The sequence below is a fragment of the Anopheles arabiensis genome, chromosome 3 (genome assembly GCF_016920715.1).
Source record: "Anopheles arabiensis isolate DONGOLA chromosome 3, AaraD3, whole genome shotgun sequence".
NCBI lineage: Eukaryota > Metazoa > Arthropoda > Insecta > Diptera > Culicidae > Anopheles > Anopheles arabiensis.
Window position 1 is genome coordinate 44,087,614 of NC_053518.1, and position 18,522 is coordinate 44,106,135.

Below are 18,522 nucleotides of genomic sequence, written 5' to 3' on the forward strand. Positions count from 1 at the left end.
GTGTATATGAATAGTCCAAAAGTTATGTTTATCAGTGCAAAAAGATGGTCACAAAACCATGTCCCACATTGCTGAGTATTTATGAGATCCGGTTGACACGGTGTGGACATCATCGTTCACTTACAAACTTTATCGTTGGCGTCCGATTTCACCGTAATGTGACAGTAATTAGCAATACCAGGTGCCGACAAAATAAAGGGCGAGAGTTTTCCATCACGAAAGTAAACGCTAAAAAAAAAGACACATAAAATGCAACCAAAAGGTGGTGGCTCCTCAGGTGTCCTTTTGGGGCCGAACGGACACCGCAGAGTGTTGCAGAATCAATTTAAACTCAATCTCGCTTCCATTATCATTCATCGTTCTGGTACCATTAACGTCCAACTGGACGTTCGTGCTGTGTATGTGTGTTGAGCGCACTTGTATTGCCGAAAATGCATCTCATATTTCATGTCCAGTTAAAATTAAATACTTTCTTTTTTCGCGTACCATGTTGGAGCACATGAGTTGTGTGCTGTGTGTTAGCGAGTGTGTGTGTTTTTTTCGTTTAAAAACTTGCCCAGGCAGAGGAGATGATGTGCGATTTTCAATTAACCTTGTTATGAGGGATCATTTTTTTTAGTCACAAAAAGACACTAATACTTCCCTTTTATGATGAGCATCAATTGTGGATGGCGAACACAGCATGGAGAGATTAATTTTGCTGTTTCTTTTTGTAATAATGTGTTATGTATGTGGTAATTTTTTGCAGCACAGTATACACAACGTTCAACAGAATGCTTAATTTTTATATTATAGTTTTGTAGTGTGCTTTCAATTTAATCCGATCGAATTGACAATCGTCGAAGTTGTAGATATTTGAAGTCAAATTAAAACTATCAGTTTTGATAGCACAAATAATATATCTTTTGTAAAGAAATTGTAGTATTTCTACTAAGAAATTGTAGTATTTCTACTAAGAAATTGTAGTATCTACTACTGGCATCTTTAGAAAAATATTTCCCTTATATGAACTTCTTGTTTTTGTGTTGTATATTTGGAGTGATCTCTATTTCCATCCAATATCTTTGTCTCACTTTCTCCAGCTGAGAAGTTGCTAGCATTTTATTTTTATAGCCTGCTCACGACCCAGACCACTGCTGCCGCTATTGTTCATTTGGAAATGACATTTTCGTGGCGATAACGATGCACGCCAATGGTTGGATATAGGGATATTGTGATGATGCCTTACCAACGGCTGGACGATCCATTCCTACGATACAGCGACAACGACTGCTCGGTATCGTCAACCGTTCGTCCTCCGATGGTAGAGAGCTTGCCCCGGTGTGGTGTGTACGATGCGCTCGTAAACCGAAGCGACGATGATGAAACGTTACGGTGAAATTCCATCACGATCGGCCAATAAAGAAAGGCGAAAACAGGCACAGAAATACTGTTCCACTCTTCCCGAGGCGCGGGTTTTGTAAAAAGCGTGTAAAGCCAAGCGTGCGGTGCCGCAAACTATCCTTATTGGGTAACAATTCAACTGGTCGGCGTGAATCTGTAGCGCGACGTGATTTGATCGAATCTGGCCAGTTTGGAATGACACCACAACTGACAACAACACCCTGGTACCATCATCAGTATCATCATCATTACCATCATCGTGAGGGCAGTCGAGAAGAGAGTCGTGAGGATAGAATCACTTCCGCTTACCGTTGACCGCGCCGGCAGCCTATCGTTTCTGAAATAGTAGTAATGCGGAAGGTGTGTGTGGCGCCTATTGTTTTCACTTATAGCGGTTTTCCTCATTCTAGCTGATCTTATACCGGTTCCTCGTTAACGTTGGTCTGAAAAAATGTCTTGTCGGTCTATTCTTGGCTTGAACCCATGACGGACATGTCATTGAGTCGGTCGAGTTGATGACTGTATCACGGGACCGTCAAGAAATATGCCTTAATATTGAAAATCTATACAAATAGATGGAGAGTGGCGAAAGCTAAAGACGTAACTTTAAATTAAAAAAAAAAAGAATTGTGAATTGTGAAGTGAAGAATGAAAAATTTTGTCACACAAGCGTCGTACGTTTTACTGTTTTCATTCCGATTTTCTCCAGAGAGAAACTTCAAAACATATCACAAAAGAAAACAAGTCATGGGAATGTGCCCTCGTCTTGAAACAGACGTAAATATTACGTTGTTTCACTCGTGAGTGTACTCTCCCGGGATGTTCACCCCCTAAGTATTTAGGAATGTTCTGAAAATCTTGCTCCAGATTTTCTCAAAAATGTTTGTATTGGAAGTGTCTTGTTTTACTCTTGCTGTCTTACGTACGTGTACTGACATATTTTACGAAGAATACAAGCAATTCGAAATATACACGTTTGTCTGTCGTCCTAATCTCATAGAAATGTTCACTCAAGATGACTAAGGCACACTTGCCATCTATCAAAACGATGATGGTGATGTATGTTATAAGTTCATCGTAGTTTCAAGTGGTAGATTCACATGCCTTTTAAAAGAGAATGTCTGCTTGCCTTGTTGCAGTTGTATTTATATGAAGCGATCATCCCGTGTTATTATCAATGTTTAATATATGCACTCGAAAGCAAAGATCTGTATGCTATGCTTTACTAGGAAAAATATCAATAATCCTCCTTACAACCGTTAAAAGCCCGTTTCGTTCTCTGGCACACTGAAATAGCCAACGCACGTTGGACGGCATTAAATCACTGCTACATTCGAACTCGAAAATCACTTGAAATTTAGCCACCATAGTGCATTTGGTTTCGTAATGGTTTTGCTTTCACTTCTTGTTGTCCCACATCATCCTGGCCGCTGCTGCTTGCGGTATGGTGTATGGTGTGTGCGGCGGTGTATTGTGCATCTGGCAGCTGCGATCGTTACGGTGTCTCATTCAACGAGTCGATCTCTATCCTATCCGCGCCTGTCACATCCCGTGACACGAATTGCTGCGCCACGAGCATCGCACCGATGTCTGTTTTTCTCTGGTGCCACTTGAATGGGGGGCTGAAAGCAAAACTTAGAGCGATGGAAGAGGACAGCGTTACTGTTAGCGTTCGGGCGGCATGGACATCGCATAGAGATGGATACACGCCAAGAGGGCAATTGGAAGCCAAAATATGTTGTTAAACTGTGTACGGTTGTACGGCATGTACGGTTGGAATGAGAGAAGTCAAAACAAAGTCTATACTTATTTAAGACGTTGAGGAATTTGTTTCAATTTCCCAACAAACAGTAAATGCTGCATTCGAAAGCTCTGTGGTTTAGTTTTTGAGAAGTTTTTTATATAAATTACTTAATTGTGTTGTTGGTTTCGCTTTGCACTCAACATTTCATTGTGCCTTGGTGTCTACTAAAGCAGACAATCCCACGAAGCACTCGACTGTCACATTCCTCCAGAACTAGCACGTGTGTAAGTGACAGTGTTTTTTTTTAAATATTCTCGTGTTGCGCCGTTTGGCGCATAATATGCAGCACCTCCCTTCGGCATTCGTATATTGTGTTCCTCTAACTATGGTACTTTTTCAAACTTTGTTCACATGTTTTTTTTGTGTGTTGTTGCGGCATTCTTCAAAGGTAGCGTTCCGTTTTTCCTTTTAGTTTTCCTCTCTACCCGCAGTGATGCACTACGAAGGCAGTAGTGGTGTGGTGGTCCGTTCGTAGGATGGAGACGAACCACAAAAATTCACCCGCAAACGACATTTATCGAACCGTGAATGACACGAACGAATGTTGAAACGACTATGCAGCGCCGCAAGGCACAGTTGTCTGGTGGTGACACGCTATTAGTTTGTCATAGCATTCCTGCCAGCAGCACCGTGTGAGGTTTGTCGTGAGAAGCCACGAGTGATTTTTTGTGTTTTTTTGCTTACATTTTTATAATTTAAGAATAGCGTATGAAACGGCATTTTGCAAACTATCAGCATTAAAAAAGAGCTCTTCTCCTAACTACTTTACTTGCCGTATTAAACTATTTTTTTGGTAACAAAACGTTCCCGATTGAACGAAATCAGACAGCTTACGCGATTTGTAGCCAGCAAACTAAGTCAACCGGAAATCGTTTCACATACTGTTCACGTACAGGCGGCCACGACAGATGCTGTCAGCAGACAGACATCGTACAAAGCCGGTGCTAATGTGTGCCGGAAGGGTCAGGCCAAAAAACCCCCCACCATTGAATGGATGGACGGTTTTATCGTGTGGCAAAAAATAGATTTGACTCTGTACGTCTGTCTATCAACGGCTCTTATCGTTCGGGAGTGCTCTCCATCCGTACGAAAATCAGATTTAATCCTCGGAAATGGAAAAGAGCGTGTTGATGAAGGTGGTGTGTATTTGCTCCAATTTTTGAATGTGTTAGTGTGTATGTGCATGTGTGTGTGTGTATGAAAAACTCATGAGGAAATTGCATACCAAAAGGCGAACTTTGCCCAAAAACTTGTTCCCTGTGGGGCTGGGGTTGGCCAGTGTACGGTTCAGCAGAAACGCTGTGAAAAACGCTTCTAATCCGCATCGTTAAGCACGCCAATCACGTACACTAAATCGTGCACACAACCAAATACACACACATACACATACAACGGAAGCCATAGCATCCAGAAGGCAATCCGACTCGAGGCACACGGAATCCTGTTCCGGTAGTTTGGTACAGTAGTTCCCTCCAGCCCTCCCAATGGTTCTCACCTTGCACATTGGACCGCGCCACCATATGGAAAGGATTTTATTTTCCTTTCACCACATTTCCCATCCGTTTTCGGCGGGTATGGCCAGTGATTTTGCAGGAAGTGATTTAAATTCCAATTTAATCGTTGTTTTTAATTTTCCTATCAACGAGAGAGTGCGAGCAGGTTCGGATTTTAAAATCAATTTATCTGCCCGATTTGCTATAGTCGTTTGATTTGGCATACGACCGTATGTGCTTGTGGACTGCCACAGTATTTGCGTTTATCGCGTGTGGTATGATAATAGAAACGTAAAATTTGGAATTTCCCACCGTCCACTGCCATATTACCCTCTCTCTTCCACTACTGTGATGCGGTTTAGTGGCTGTCGAATATCGGCGGTTCGAGCATATGGCTGAATGGTGCTGAGCTGAATGGTGGATTTTAATTGAAATTTTAATTAAACAGTCAATCTAAATATGCACTTCATCTCATGCAAATGAGGCCGCATTTCAGTGAATGGAAGCAGCATAGTTTTTGTAGGAATGGAAATGGAGACGCTAGTGACGGACGATGCACGGTTAGAATAGAGGTCTGCATGGAAAAAGCGAAAACTCTTGAATATGGTACATTACGAAATCAATAATTGAATCGTGGGAAGGATCAATCATTTATCGATTCTGTTTTCAATGAATTTTGATGATACAGTTGTTTTTACGTAAAACCAACCAAAAAATATAACCGTTGTATAATTAATATTCCAGATTTGTTTAAAAAACCTCAACCTTCTTCGTGTATTGAATGATGCACACCTTCAAAGAAAACATTTCCATTTGCTGATACGCGCTTGCCACAAATCAGTAAAAAAAGTGCTGCTCGGCATCATTTAACCCATTTCATCCAAAAGCAAAACAGCAATCTTCAAAGAAAATACTGTAACGGATGTTCCCCACTGGCATTTAACGACAGCTGTCGCTACACAGCGTTTCGGTCGTCGGTTCGCTTGCCTACACGACCTAGCCTGCACCACACTCCTGTCTGCTCTCCGACCCTCTCGGTATGGGAACATCCTTTGCTAAACAGAGCGCCAAGTGTCGTCTTTCGGTGTGCTTTGAAACAACACGGAACAGTAGTGCGCCCATTAACGCGTTTAACAGACGCGCGTCAACTCTTTTGCCCGCGGACGGAGCAGCGCAACAACACATCACCTTAAGATGATGATCACCATCTTCGTCCCAGTTTTCTTTTGCCGTGGAGCAGTCGAAAATCGTCGAAAAGAGCATTCCACGAGCCTGGGTGTGTGTGTGTCTGTATATATGGCATCTTTTTGAATCAGATCAAAGGAAAGTGCTTTAAGTGTGAAGACATTCCAATCACACACCGCACACCCCGCTTCTTGTCCTGGTTCCCTAGGCGAAATGGGAAAGAGTGAACATGAAAGGTGAACAAAAATAGGAAACAAATATCCAATTCCGTTGACTCCAATGTATGCGGTTTCGAAATCTTCCTTTCATGTGAAAAGGTTTTTGTAGTCGAAAGAAGATGTTCGCGATACTGTTTTATGATTAAATGTGTCCCATTAACGAATGCACAGCCCCTTAAGCCCTTTACTTCAAAGATGCTTCGTTTCGTTTACACTTTGCCATGAGCGTTTGCGTCATCATTCTCCATATTTTACTTTCAGCAGCACGGATCGATCCAAAGTTCGAATGTTTTGTGAAGCAACTTCCACGAACCGACATTTGAGTGTGCTAATGAGTTACTTTTTCTTGTATATTTGTTTTACAGTGCTACAAGAATGCGCCACCGACTCGGAAGAGCTGATCTATCCCGGCCGGGCGCCTTCAGCCTGCAGTGCACCACCCGACCTACTGCTAACTAGTGATCGCGAGCAAATGCTTAAAGTGAAATCATCCGCAAGCACCGGTTCTGGCACTGGCCAGACGAAAACATCCTTCCAGCATAGTCACCACCATCATCATCACGGACATCATCATCAGTCACCGTCTTCGAATGGACATAATCATTCGGGCACGTCCCACCAGCAGCAGCAGCAGCAGCAGCACCACCATCACAAATCACAGAAAGATGCCTTCCGGAAGTGCACCAACGGGAAGGCGGGAGGCGGCAATGCAGCGGCCGGTGGGGCGTCCGGTGCTGGAGCTACTAACACAATCAACACCACCGCCGCCACTATTCGAAGTGATCCAGATCGGGTGCGATTAGAGGTAGGTCGAACGCTTTGTACCCTTTTTTTTGTTCATAAATGACCATTAAACAAAGTCTAATCACGATCAGATGGGTTGTTCATTGGGTATACACATTTTAATTATGCATGAGCCGTGAAAGACGCTACAGCAGGTTAACAAAACATAGTCCTTTGTGCTCATTAACTTACTCAGAATTAGAGGAAAATGTTTGAGAGCTACCTATAATATGTCCAACAATAATTAATGTGTAGCAAAATTCAAGGATTTCTTGAGAGCAACAGAAAAAAATACGCTAGGCACAGCTGAGTGTTGTTAATGTGTTTATTGCATGTTCGAAAGATGATAAGATTTCTATTATAAATATTGAAATTTCCAAAAGGATCGAAACGTTGTTGCCTGTCACTGGGGGTCAGCTTAAAATCAACCATCAACAAATACTGAGAATAACCTGCTGCCTGTGGTACCATAAAATTGCTAACCACTTATCAATGTCCCCGTCACGATAAACACCTTCCACGTAAACATAAGCTGCATAAAAAAAAGTTCGAAATAGACTAATATTGTGTGGTGACCGTTTGGTTCGCTGCCTTTGGCGAGTCAGCAAGCTATTCATCTGCCGTTTCCCCCGTTGGCAAGCACGGAGACAAGCGGCGGTGGGGCCCAGCCGCGCATTTGACAACGGCGGTACCCTCTGAAGCGTTTGACAATCGGCCGGCTGTGTTATCAGGGACCCTCTGTGTGCTTGTGAAAGTTGCCGACCCGACACTCGCGCTCCGCTAAAGCAGTTAGCTGATAATAACGGAGGGATGATGGGGTATATACGGCTGCGTGAGACGCGCGATGTACTTCACCGCCGCCGTGTAGCGGTGTGGTGCAGTGTGGAAGACGTTGGCAGCATGGCACGAAACGATCCGGTTTTGGTTGAAATGCTTGAAGTTGCCGATCGAAAAAATGTGAATGAGAGAGAGAAGAAGCGTGTGTGGGAAGGAGGTGGATCATCGATGAAGCACAAGGGATGAAGGGAAGGAAAGCTTGTTAGGAGACGAGCTCGTTTGAAGAGAATTTACAAAGCGAAGCCGCCGCCGATGTGGACGATCCAATATCTCCCGATTTTCTCCCTTTCTATCGGGTCTGGTGTAGACGGTAACCGGAGGGAACGAGAGAGCGAGACCGGCAGCGGGGTGAAGCTAATCGGTCCGAAGTCGCGGTCGTTGAAGTTTTGATTTATTTATTTTCGTATCGCGGTCGAGTAAAAAAAGAAGACCACTTTATACACATACACACACGCGCGCGCCATTGAGTGAAGGGTGGCGACCGTCGAAAGGGGAAACCCTTTAGTCATAGGTTGTGAATTCCTGCCTAGCGATAATTTGCTTTCCCGTCCAATGCATTCTTATGAGTGTATAGTATGTGTAGCTTCGATTTTTATAATGATTTGGTTTTGGCCAGTACCTATCAATTTGCGATTTTACAGTTTACAGATCTCAAACCTCTGTGCGCCAATTCAACCCCACAATCGTCCATCTGCAGCACCCACTCGAATCTCGCTCACATGGACATTGCGAGAAGGCATAACAACGAAGGAACAAAAGGTGGTCGCGAGGTGTGTGGTGGTAGTGGTTTGTTCATTGATAAATACAAACAAACGAGAATTGAACGAGAATCTTGGCATATAGGCCGGGATCAAGCCGGCGGGAGTGCGTACTGCCGCCGTTGCCGCCATTGCCGACCAGAAGGAATGTTTAGCTTTTGCCTAGCGTCGTCGGTGTGCATGTGAATAATCCAATCCGTCAACGAGGGGCTCGATAGGGGCGGCATACTTTGAGGATTTATTATTGTTGTTACTATCATTATTATTTTTTGTTATTGCTGCCTTGATTTGCTTCCCATTCAACCGTGGGCATACTAATCGTGACCAGGGCCAACAGTGTGTGTGTGCATGCCATATGCCATAAAAGACCCATCTTTTTTGTGTGGGCAAAGGTTAAGAAACGAAAATAGGGATTAATTTGCAAATGCTACAACTGTGTTTGAGATACTTTCTACGTACTAAAGTAATCAAGGAAATAAACATACTGTGTGGTTTTTATTTGAAGACATTAAACGGTTGTTAGCGTGCATAAGAGGTGTTCGTTATGTGTCCGGACTGTTTAAATAAAAAAATAAGGATATTAATAAGAAGTTATGTTTAGTTAACGGGTTAAAATTGATTACAATCGTTAACATAGCGCCGTCATTACATTTAAATAAAACGATTTGAATTCGCCAAATATAAAGCTTATATGCGGTACACATCTCGAATGTACTAGCCGTACCCATAGGTATCATAAAAAAAGAAACTCGGCTACGATGTGAAAGAACCATTCATTTCTTCATGAAAACGAGACACTTGTGCATGATTTTATCGTCTAGCATCAAGATCATTTATTAGGTTAACGATAAATGTACTCTGATAAATGGCTTTTACAATTGCTTCTTTTTTGCACTCAATTAGCTGTGTAATTAGCTGTTCAATGACTTTGTTCATTCTCCATGTCCAACCAGAATCAACAAACTTCTAAGATTCGATGCATTACTGAAGTAAGGCTTTACATGGTTTTATCAAGAAATAGTTCCAATCATTTCACTTATTAGCTTTAACAAATACATTTTCGGTAACATAAATAAAGATACCTTTAAACAAGTATTTGCTATAATATTGTTGACCACCTAGTTTATAGCACACGTCGAAATCAACAATTATTAATTATTTGCAGAAATGATTCAACACGTGATGTCAGTGTTTGGTTTTGTGCACTGTGGTGGTAGTTGAATGGACTGCATCGATCGATTATTATTTTGTTTATCGTCGATTGTCTGTATATCTTGGCGCTTGGCGATAATTAACAGGACGATAAATTGCTTGTGTGCATGTAGCGTATCAGTAAGACACCCGATCTATATCTCTGTGATTGCTGTGCCTCTAATAACCATCCTTCCTGATGGGCACATACATATACAGTTTTGCTTTGGCGATTCGTTTATCTACATGGTTCGCTGTATTGTACGAGAGCATGTTGAACACAGCCCGTAGATTCTTATCTTATCTAACATCCCCAGACACCTGAAACATGCACGCTGGCGTTGGAAGAGCGTAGAAACAAAGTTACTTGCGGTCTCTGTACTAACACTGTGACAGGCAGAGTGTACGGAGATGTCACGGGTATTGAAGAAATAATAAAGCATAATTTTGTTTGCAAACAATCCTGTCTTGATTTTCTTTTCGGGTAGTAGGTAGCATCTTAGCTTTTAGTGTGGTCCTGAAAATGGTTATGAACTTATCAATCAGTGAGGTGCACACTGTGTACTAAAATTTAATCACAAGCTTTATAAATATTTGACTGTATAATGAAATGTTACAATTGGAATGTCTTGTGAAAGGGGCAGTAGGATGTATGTTATTTTAAGCGCATTATTTTGGATCGTTTGGTAATGAAAAAAAGTGTAGTCACTAAAACTATTCTCTTCTTACTTCTTTTCCACTAGGAATTCACTTGCGATGTGTCTCTGGAGGATGGTAAAAAGCCACAACCGCTACAGTTTTCCTTCACCTTGTACGATCTGGATGGTCATGGCAAAATAACCAAAGATGTAAGTGAATTGTTTCTCCTTCTTCGTTGCCATAGCCGGCTTTTTTACAAGTTCCCTAGAATTTTTAGTAACCGGAAACGTAGCCGGATAGTCAGTCCATGATAGCAATTAATTGTTCATCTATTGTTTTGTGTTCCAGGATATTGCCGGAATAGTGTCGACAATTTACGAATCTATAGGCAAATCGGTAGTAGTTCCTCACTATGGTAGCAAAACCATTAATGTCAGGCTGACCGTATCTCCGGACGGCAAAACAGCCACCACGAAACCGGCATCGGCTGCAGTAAAGAAGGCCATAATCACGCCCCGTCGTCGGTATCGCTCGCGGAAGCTTATCTCCGATGATGATGGTAGCGACACGTCGGAAAATTGTCCCCGGCTGCTTCGCAATCGAACGGCAGCCACAGCTGTTACTAACAATGGCGAAACGGCAAACAATAATCAGGCTGCCCTGCAGAACCAACAACAACAGCAGCAGCAGCAGCATCACCACCATCATCACCATCATTCGAACGGTAGTTCGGGGAAGTTGAAGGAATCGAATCTGTCGAAGGCAACCGCATTAGCAGGAGATAATCAAGTGAATCGCTCGATAGGGCTGAGCAATAGCTCCGAGGGATCGTCGGCGGTCGGACAGCTGCTGGTTGAAGCGTATCATAAAAATAATCTAAGTCCTGGTGCAGCTAATGCAGGCGCGGGCAAGGGTGTCCTCAACAATGCTCCCAACGCAACCAAGAGCAAGGCAAATGAGAATGTGTACGAAAGCATTAACAATCTCAAGTGCTGTAACCTTCAACAGCAGCAACAGCAACATACGGCATCTAATAATACAAGCCTTCAAACTACCGCTTCCTCGCTTCCTGTAACAGCAACTGGATTGAATCAATCAACCACATCGACGGCAGCGCTGATTTGTCACGATTGTGTCGATGGTGGAGCTCCAACGACGACTCTGCTGCCACCGTTGTCCGCCTTGGAAACGGTCGTCATTCCAGCGCCGTCCGCAGGAGTTGCTGGGCGTGCCAAACGTAAACTAGTTCGCAAGACACGTGCCTCACGCAAGACGGCAATCGCAGCAAAAATGATGTCCGAAGACTTTGCCAGACGGCCAAGAGCGCGTAGCCTATCGGTGGGGAACGAAAATTGCTACGAGAATGTAATAGGCCGTATGGCGGCCGCACAAGAGGAGTGCTGGAAGAGCTCACTGTGTCGGCGGGAGCTGATCGAGATCATACGCGAAAGTATGGTGAAGAATAGTCTCTGTTTTCAACCAAATCGGTAAGCTCCCCAGTAAAGCTTTCACTATATGGTTTGGCATCCTTGTACTAAGCACGCATTTTTTTCTTTTCATATATTCCGCAGGAAAGCGAATGATAGTTCACCGAAGCATCGCCACCGATCGCACACGATCGCTTCTCGCGTTGGGGATCAGGTGTTCTTCAACTATCATCATCCGACCGCTGCAGCGCTGATGGCGGCCAATACTGGTGCTACCATGGCAGCCGATCTGGGCGGAGCGCAAGCCACCGCAACGACGACGACGACGACCGCCCTAGTCGCGATGGCCGGGCACGAGGCAAACCTATGCGGGTATGATTCGTACCTTCACAAAACAATTTGCGCTGCCGCAGCTAATGGTGGTGTTGGTGCTGCCACGGCCATGCATCTAACGACAGCACACGCAGCTTCAGCAACGGCCGCTATAAATGGCGGGGTTCAAGCTCTTGCCACCAGCACCCCTAACCGCTTGCTGCAGCATCATTTCCATCACTCGAAGTTGAAAAGGTTAGTATTGTGTGAAAAAGCTGCAAAAGACTGTTTGTTAATAATTTTTTTTTTTGGTTCGAATTACCAGTCGGAAGGAACACCATCGCTTGGCGGCAGCTGTGGGTGCAACTCGGTCGACCCAGCCGACGCCGGTAAAGCTCAGCACGGCCCTACTCAACCAGCAGTACCCGAATCTCTCGGCCGAGCAGAAACTAACTCGCTCCATCAATCAGGTCGAGCAGTGGCTTGATCACCGTAGTCCCAAACTCGTACCCAAGGTCAAACTAGCGGACGATATGCAGCTCCAGCGAGCGGTCGTCAGCCGGCCGTTAAAGCGTTCCAAGAGCAAGGAAGAACTGACGCCGAGCAATCTTTTGTTGCTGGAAAATCTGAAGATCAGCGAGGACATTGCGGAAATAGCGGTGGTGACACCGAAGAAAGTATACAACAAAGAATCGTTGATCGCTTCCGCCACCAAGAAGAATATTAAAACGCACCACCAGCATCAGCACAGTCCTTCGCGTCAACCGACAGCAGTGCCAACTGTTGCGATTGGCACTGAGAAGCCTTCAGCTCCGTTGACGGTGGTAAACAAACAATCCATTCCTGTCGGTGATGCTCAGCTAGTTCAGCTCCAGTACGGGTCCGTGCCAATCAATGCCGATCCGAGCGAATGCGAAAATCTAATCCGCATGTCGGACGATGGTGAGGATGTTGAGCAGCAACAGCAGCACCAGCAGCAACAACAGGCAGCGCCAATGGCAGCAACCAAGCATAGTTATCGTCACCATCAACCGCAGTCCCGTTCGCAGCCGCAATCGCCACAGCATCATCAGCATCATCATCAGCAAGAGCCACGATACTGTGGCAGCGGTAGAGCACATTCCGTCTCGTCTGCATCGGCCGCTTCGACGACTGCCGTTCACCGGTACGTGCACGAGCACATCCACCATCACTATCACCATTTCGAAAATGATCCGGACGAATCCTGATGCTGGTGGTACGATCGTCTGCAGCTGGAACCGCCGCCTCGTTCAACGCCGGCAGCTACGGCCGAACTGGAACAGGTGGCCGGTCCCTGGCTGGCACTGAAAGAACCGCCACCCCCTTCGTGATCGATGCTTACTACCACCGTTATAGCCACTGTAGGCCAACGTCGTCATTCGCCCGTGGGCTGGTTTTGTTGCTTCTAGCTTCGCGGATTGTTCTCTCAAGCATTCAACCATGTTCTCATTCCCAACCTACTATATCTCTCTTTTGTGTACTTATGAATCTCATGGTGAGTCAGGAAAAAGTCTTAAGCGTGTGAAAAGCGTGCCCATTACTGCCAGAACAAGAAATAGTGTTAAGCAAGTGTTCCGCTAGTTACTCTCACTGATCACGATGTACATATGCATTATAGAACACTCTAGTTGTGAGCGCAAGCGCTACCCTTTCTGTTGCGATTGTATATACTATATTTTCCCAACTTGTATACGTAGTTTAGTATCCCGTGGGTGCAGAGTTTATTTTTTGCAGCAGCGTAATGGTTAGGGTTGTTATTAATTACAGAGCTTTTTGGGGGGAAATGTTCACCCAATTGTAAATGTACCGAACGTCGTCACATCCGGGGAAAGAATAGGGCTTCTAACGTGTTATGTCAATGGGTATGGGTAAATGTTGCCCGCGAGGCAACACTGACAAACAGCTTCGAGAACTAGGAATTCATTGCGTGTGTGTATGTGTGTGAGGGGAAACATAAGTATTAAGCTATTAGCTCATAAGTAACATAAGTAAGTTACTATTTATTTTCTTAGTTGGAACCAAATCATCGAAACCTAGGTAGAAGAAGAAGCAGCTGGGGGAAATGAACGGAAAGGAGAAACAAACAAAACACCTTACAATGCTTTACATTGATTGATATGAAATCGTTTTTAAACACAAAAAAGGAAAACACTCTAATATCAACATACCTTCATATGATAATGGACACTATCACTCTATGCATGTACCGTAATTTCTCATATTTTGCAGATTTTCTCGTCCGTGTTTCAGTTGCCATTTTTTGTTTCGTTCTATTAATATTGATGTTTTTCTTCAATGTTTTCTCATCTATCATTTTATCGGTTTCATTTGTCAAAACTACTTTACCTTTCTAACGTTGTTCTACCTTTGAGTAAAGGTGTTGATAAATAATGCAAACAGAATTCAATTGTTGGAACAATCTGCTAAATGTGAACACGTGACGAAAAAAAAAAGAAGACGAAACTTACAAGACTGATTTCATGTTATTAAATCGTATTAATGATTTTTTGTGTGTGTATCTCGATATGTTTGTTTAAAACTTTATCTCTTTTTGTTCTTAAAACTGTTATGCACATAAAGAATAGTCCGCTTATGAAAATTGATAGAAGAAAAAGAAGTGCGAAGGAAAGCGATACGTACTTTTGGGGAGGAAAAGTTACACTGCAACGGCTTTTTACTAAAATTATTTCATTGCCATTTTTGCTAATATTCCCGACGGTTGGTTACCAACGAAACATGTTTTTTTTTAATTTAGATTGTGTTAAAATTACTGTACTGGCACATAATTAAGGTTGAAACGAAATTTTATTAAGGCGCAAGAAAACAAAATTATCAAAAGGTTTCCGTTTTGCAACTTGTGCAACGTTGTCTACGTTAAAGGGAATGGTGTATTGTAAATTATGAACATCCATTGTTTGGTTGTATTTGTGAGTTAAATTCTTTTGGTATATTAAATTTATTTTAAAGATCTTTTAAATCATACAAAATTAAGCATGAGACATGAGACAAAAGGAAAAGATAACGAAATTCAAATCTTTGGGGAAAACCATGTGGTCCAAACGCTAAAAACGAATGAAATCTAAATAGCTACACGGATAGCTTGCGTGCTTTGGCAATAGAAAATGAACCAATAGCGCCAGTCCGTGTTGCTGCTGTATGGCTTGGTTTATGGAAACAGCTTGTGCGTTTGTGCAAAATATGTATTGTAATGTGGCTAATGTTGAGCTTCATGTTTACGGTTTCCTGCTTTTGGGTTAGGTCGTCTATCAGAGTATATGTTTATCGAAAAGTAAATTACTCAAACCGTACAGATATATGATACAAGTACAAATACCACGCAAAAAACAAACAAACAAACATAAAAATGCCTTTCTTTTGATTTTCCTTCATCGGACGTCCGTAGGCCATATTTTCCTAATCCCATAATACAGGGTTTCCCACGATTTATTGGTTGGTTCCCATCAATTTTTGGTGGGTTCCCATATTTTTGTGCGTTCCCACGATTTTTTGGTCGTTCCTTAGAATTTTTTGGTCCAATTGTATTGATATCCAATCGGAAAATACCAATAAATTATGGGAACGAACCAAAAATCTATGGGATACGACCAAAAAATCGTGGGAACGCACCAAAAAATCATGGGAACTGACCAATAAATCGTGGGAAACCCTGTAATATCCAGGACAAGAAGAGTGAGATTGTGTGTATGCGCTTGTACGATCGTTAGGGTTAAGGCTTTATTTATTATGATAATTCTCACCAAAAAATGTCAGACACCATGCCCTTTTCTGTTGATCCTCGTCCCTCGAAAGTTTTACAAGAATATTTTATCTAAGACACAACATACACAGACGGCAGTATCGGACGTGTGAAGCTGATGTATTGTGGATGTGTTCTGTTCCAACGTATCATTCATACATAACCCATAGAAACAATAATATTCAAGATACTATAACGTGAATACAGTTAAACCTGCCTTTTTTTCCTAATTACTATATCACAAAATCTGAACGAAAAGCTTCCTTTCCTAGTAGGTCTTTGATATGCACTTTTAAGGAACTAAATTACAAACTGATTCAGAACCCAAACCGGTCCCGAAACTAATCCCTCATCTTGATCTAGGAGTAGTAGGCTTTTTACAGAAACCATACCGGTACTGAAACTGATCCCAACCCTCATAGAATTGGCCTTGCACCTACACCGGTCTTGAAACTAATCCCAAACCGATATTAGTCCTAAATATGATGTATATATTATGGACTAGAGCCGTTGGTCGACTCGTGCCGTTAACAGAATGCTGCGCCATAACGCCCGGTACTGTGCTGCAAATCTCCCCAACTCTAGGCACCGATCTTCCGCAAGTCTGCCTCGACCAGGTCAAGCCACCGTACTTGCTGCGCCCCTCTCCTCCACGTGCCTGTTGGATCCCTTTCGATGACCTCCTTGGCTGTATAGCAAACAGGCTTCCTCGCTATATGTCCTAAACATGTTAGTCGCCCGATTTTCACCAGAATTCCAATCGATTACCTAGCAGCTCGATAAGCTCGTAGTTTATCATTCCACCCGTATTCCGTCGAAGATCGAACGTAGCACTTTGCGTTCAAAAACCCCAAGTGCGCGTAGATCGCCTTCCAGTAAGGTCCATGTCTCAGAGTCCGTAGAGCACAACGAGCCTTATACAGGGGTTTCCAGGAGTTCTCATTGCTGTGGGCCACTTTATTGACTCCTTCTTGCGTGAAATAAACTTAATGTAATGGGAATTGATCTCTATAGCACCCTTGTTGTACAAATCCAATAGGAATTTCCAAGGAGCCTGTTCAAAAAGGACGCCATAGAGTCCAATTTCCATCATGTGAAGTTCACTTCTCATAAGAAAGAGTCAAGGAAGAGTCCCACAACTATTAAACCCCTGGAAAACCCTGTAAGAGTCCGGTATAGCGTCAGTTTTGTTCACCTGGAGACTTGACCAGATCAAAGCCACTTACGTAGACTACAGCAGGTGCGATTTCCAGCGAGGATGCGCCTCCGAATTTCCAAGGATGTGTCAGAGTCAAATGTGACTTGGGATTCAAGGTATACGAAGGAACCCACCTCCTCCAGTGTGTCATCATCCATGGTGATACAGGGAAAGGTATCTGGGGTAATATCCCTAGACCTCCCTGCATGTACTTGTCTTTTAAACTGTAGTCCAACCCGCTGAGCTTCTGATTTAAGTCCAGCATACGTTTCCGCAGCCGTCCTGTTGTTGATCGCAATAATGTCAATGTCGTCCGCGTAGCCCAGGTGTTGGATAGAGCGCCAGAAGATGGTACCTCGCGTATCGATTCCTGTTCGTCTTATAACAGCTTCTAAAGCCACATTGAACAGGATACATGAAATGCTATCCCCTTGCCTCTGTCCTCTGTGGGAAGCAAACTGGGAGGACGCGACACCACCGACCCTTACGGAACACATCACATTGCCCTACGCAGCCTGATCAGCTTATTAAAGAGGCGAATCAGGCCAATTGGCTCAAAATCTTCATACAAAAAGATTAGCTTGTTTTGAAACCGAAACTCCTTGGACAGCATGCTAAAACCGATATCAAACCGATAAAGGTCCAAGAACGAATCTTCTAATACTATAACTGCTACTGAACTCATGCCTATCCTTTAACTGATCTGGAACCTACCAACCTCCTGGAACTTATACATAGAACCCAAACAGTAGCTAGAACCTCTCCTAACCCCACACTGGTCCTGGAACTGATTCAGTACTCATATCAGTTCTGAAATTGAATCTGAATTGGTATCGAACCCATACAGAGCTTGGAGATTATACCTAACTCACACTGCCCCTGGAACTAATTCTAAATGCATTCAAAGTGCAAAAAGTGCACATGGATCTATCTCGGTCATGGAACGGTTTGTGAACCTGTTTTGGTGCAGGATCTACTTCGGGACAAATTCGGCGTAGACATTAAGCGTTGAAATTTTGCCTGCTCCTAATAGACAGGTGGAAACAACATTAATTCCCGTGATTCTTTACTAGAATTTGTTATAAAGAAGATATAAATTAAATCCAGCGATAATATAAACGCATATGTGCCAAATATGCGGATCCCATTGTTGACGATATTTCCTCACAAAACGGTCATTTTGATTACCCCTTAGTCAAGTTCGTAGTGCAGCGTTCGATGCAGTAGCGATAATATGAAATGACTAACGCTACTACTGTTCAGTCATCTGCTCCAAAATTTGCCCTCATGATGAAGGTGCAGTAGATGGTACTACCCTGTGTTTTACATATGGGAAAAATGAGGTTTTCCGGCTAGCTCCACATTTTTTCTGGAATCGATTGCGGATAGTAGGTCCGGAATCAGTTTCCGGAATCGATTCCGGAATCGACTCCGGAATTGGTTCCGGAATCGGCTCCAGAAATGAAATCGGCTCCGGAATCCGAATCGGTTCCGGAATCGACTCCGGAATCGGAAT

At 43.3% G+C, this 18,522-nt stretch overlaps 1 protein-coding gene across 2 annotated transcripts in view; it reads left to right on the forward strand.

The window, feature by feature from the left end:
* LOC120902286 (protein naked cuticle homolog) overlaps nt 1–14,870 on the forward strand; it is a 43,330-nt gene extending 28,460 nt beyond the window's left edge. For both annotated transcript variants that reach the window (XM_040310923.1, XM_040310924.1), the window contains exons 3-7: nt 6,449–6,888; nt 10,396–10,500; nt 10,640–11,778; nt 11,863–12,285; nt 12,356–14,870. In XM_040310923.1, coding sequence (XP_040166857.1) covers nt 6,449–6,888; nt 10,396–10,500; nt 10,640–11,778; nt 11,863–12,285; nt 12,356–13,259 — 3,011 coding nt within the window. In that variant the 3' untranslated portion in view covers nt 13,260–14,870. The remainder of the gene's footprint in view (nt 1–6,448; nt 6,889–10,395; nt 10,501–10,639; nt 11,779–11,862; nt 12,286–12,355) is intronic.
* The last annotated feature ends 3,652 nt before the right edge of the window (nt 14,871–18,522 follow it).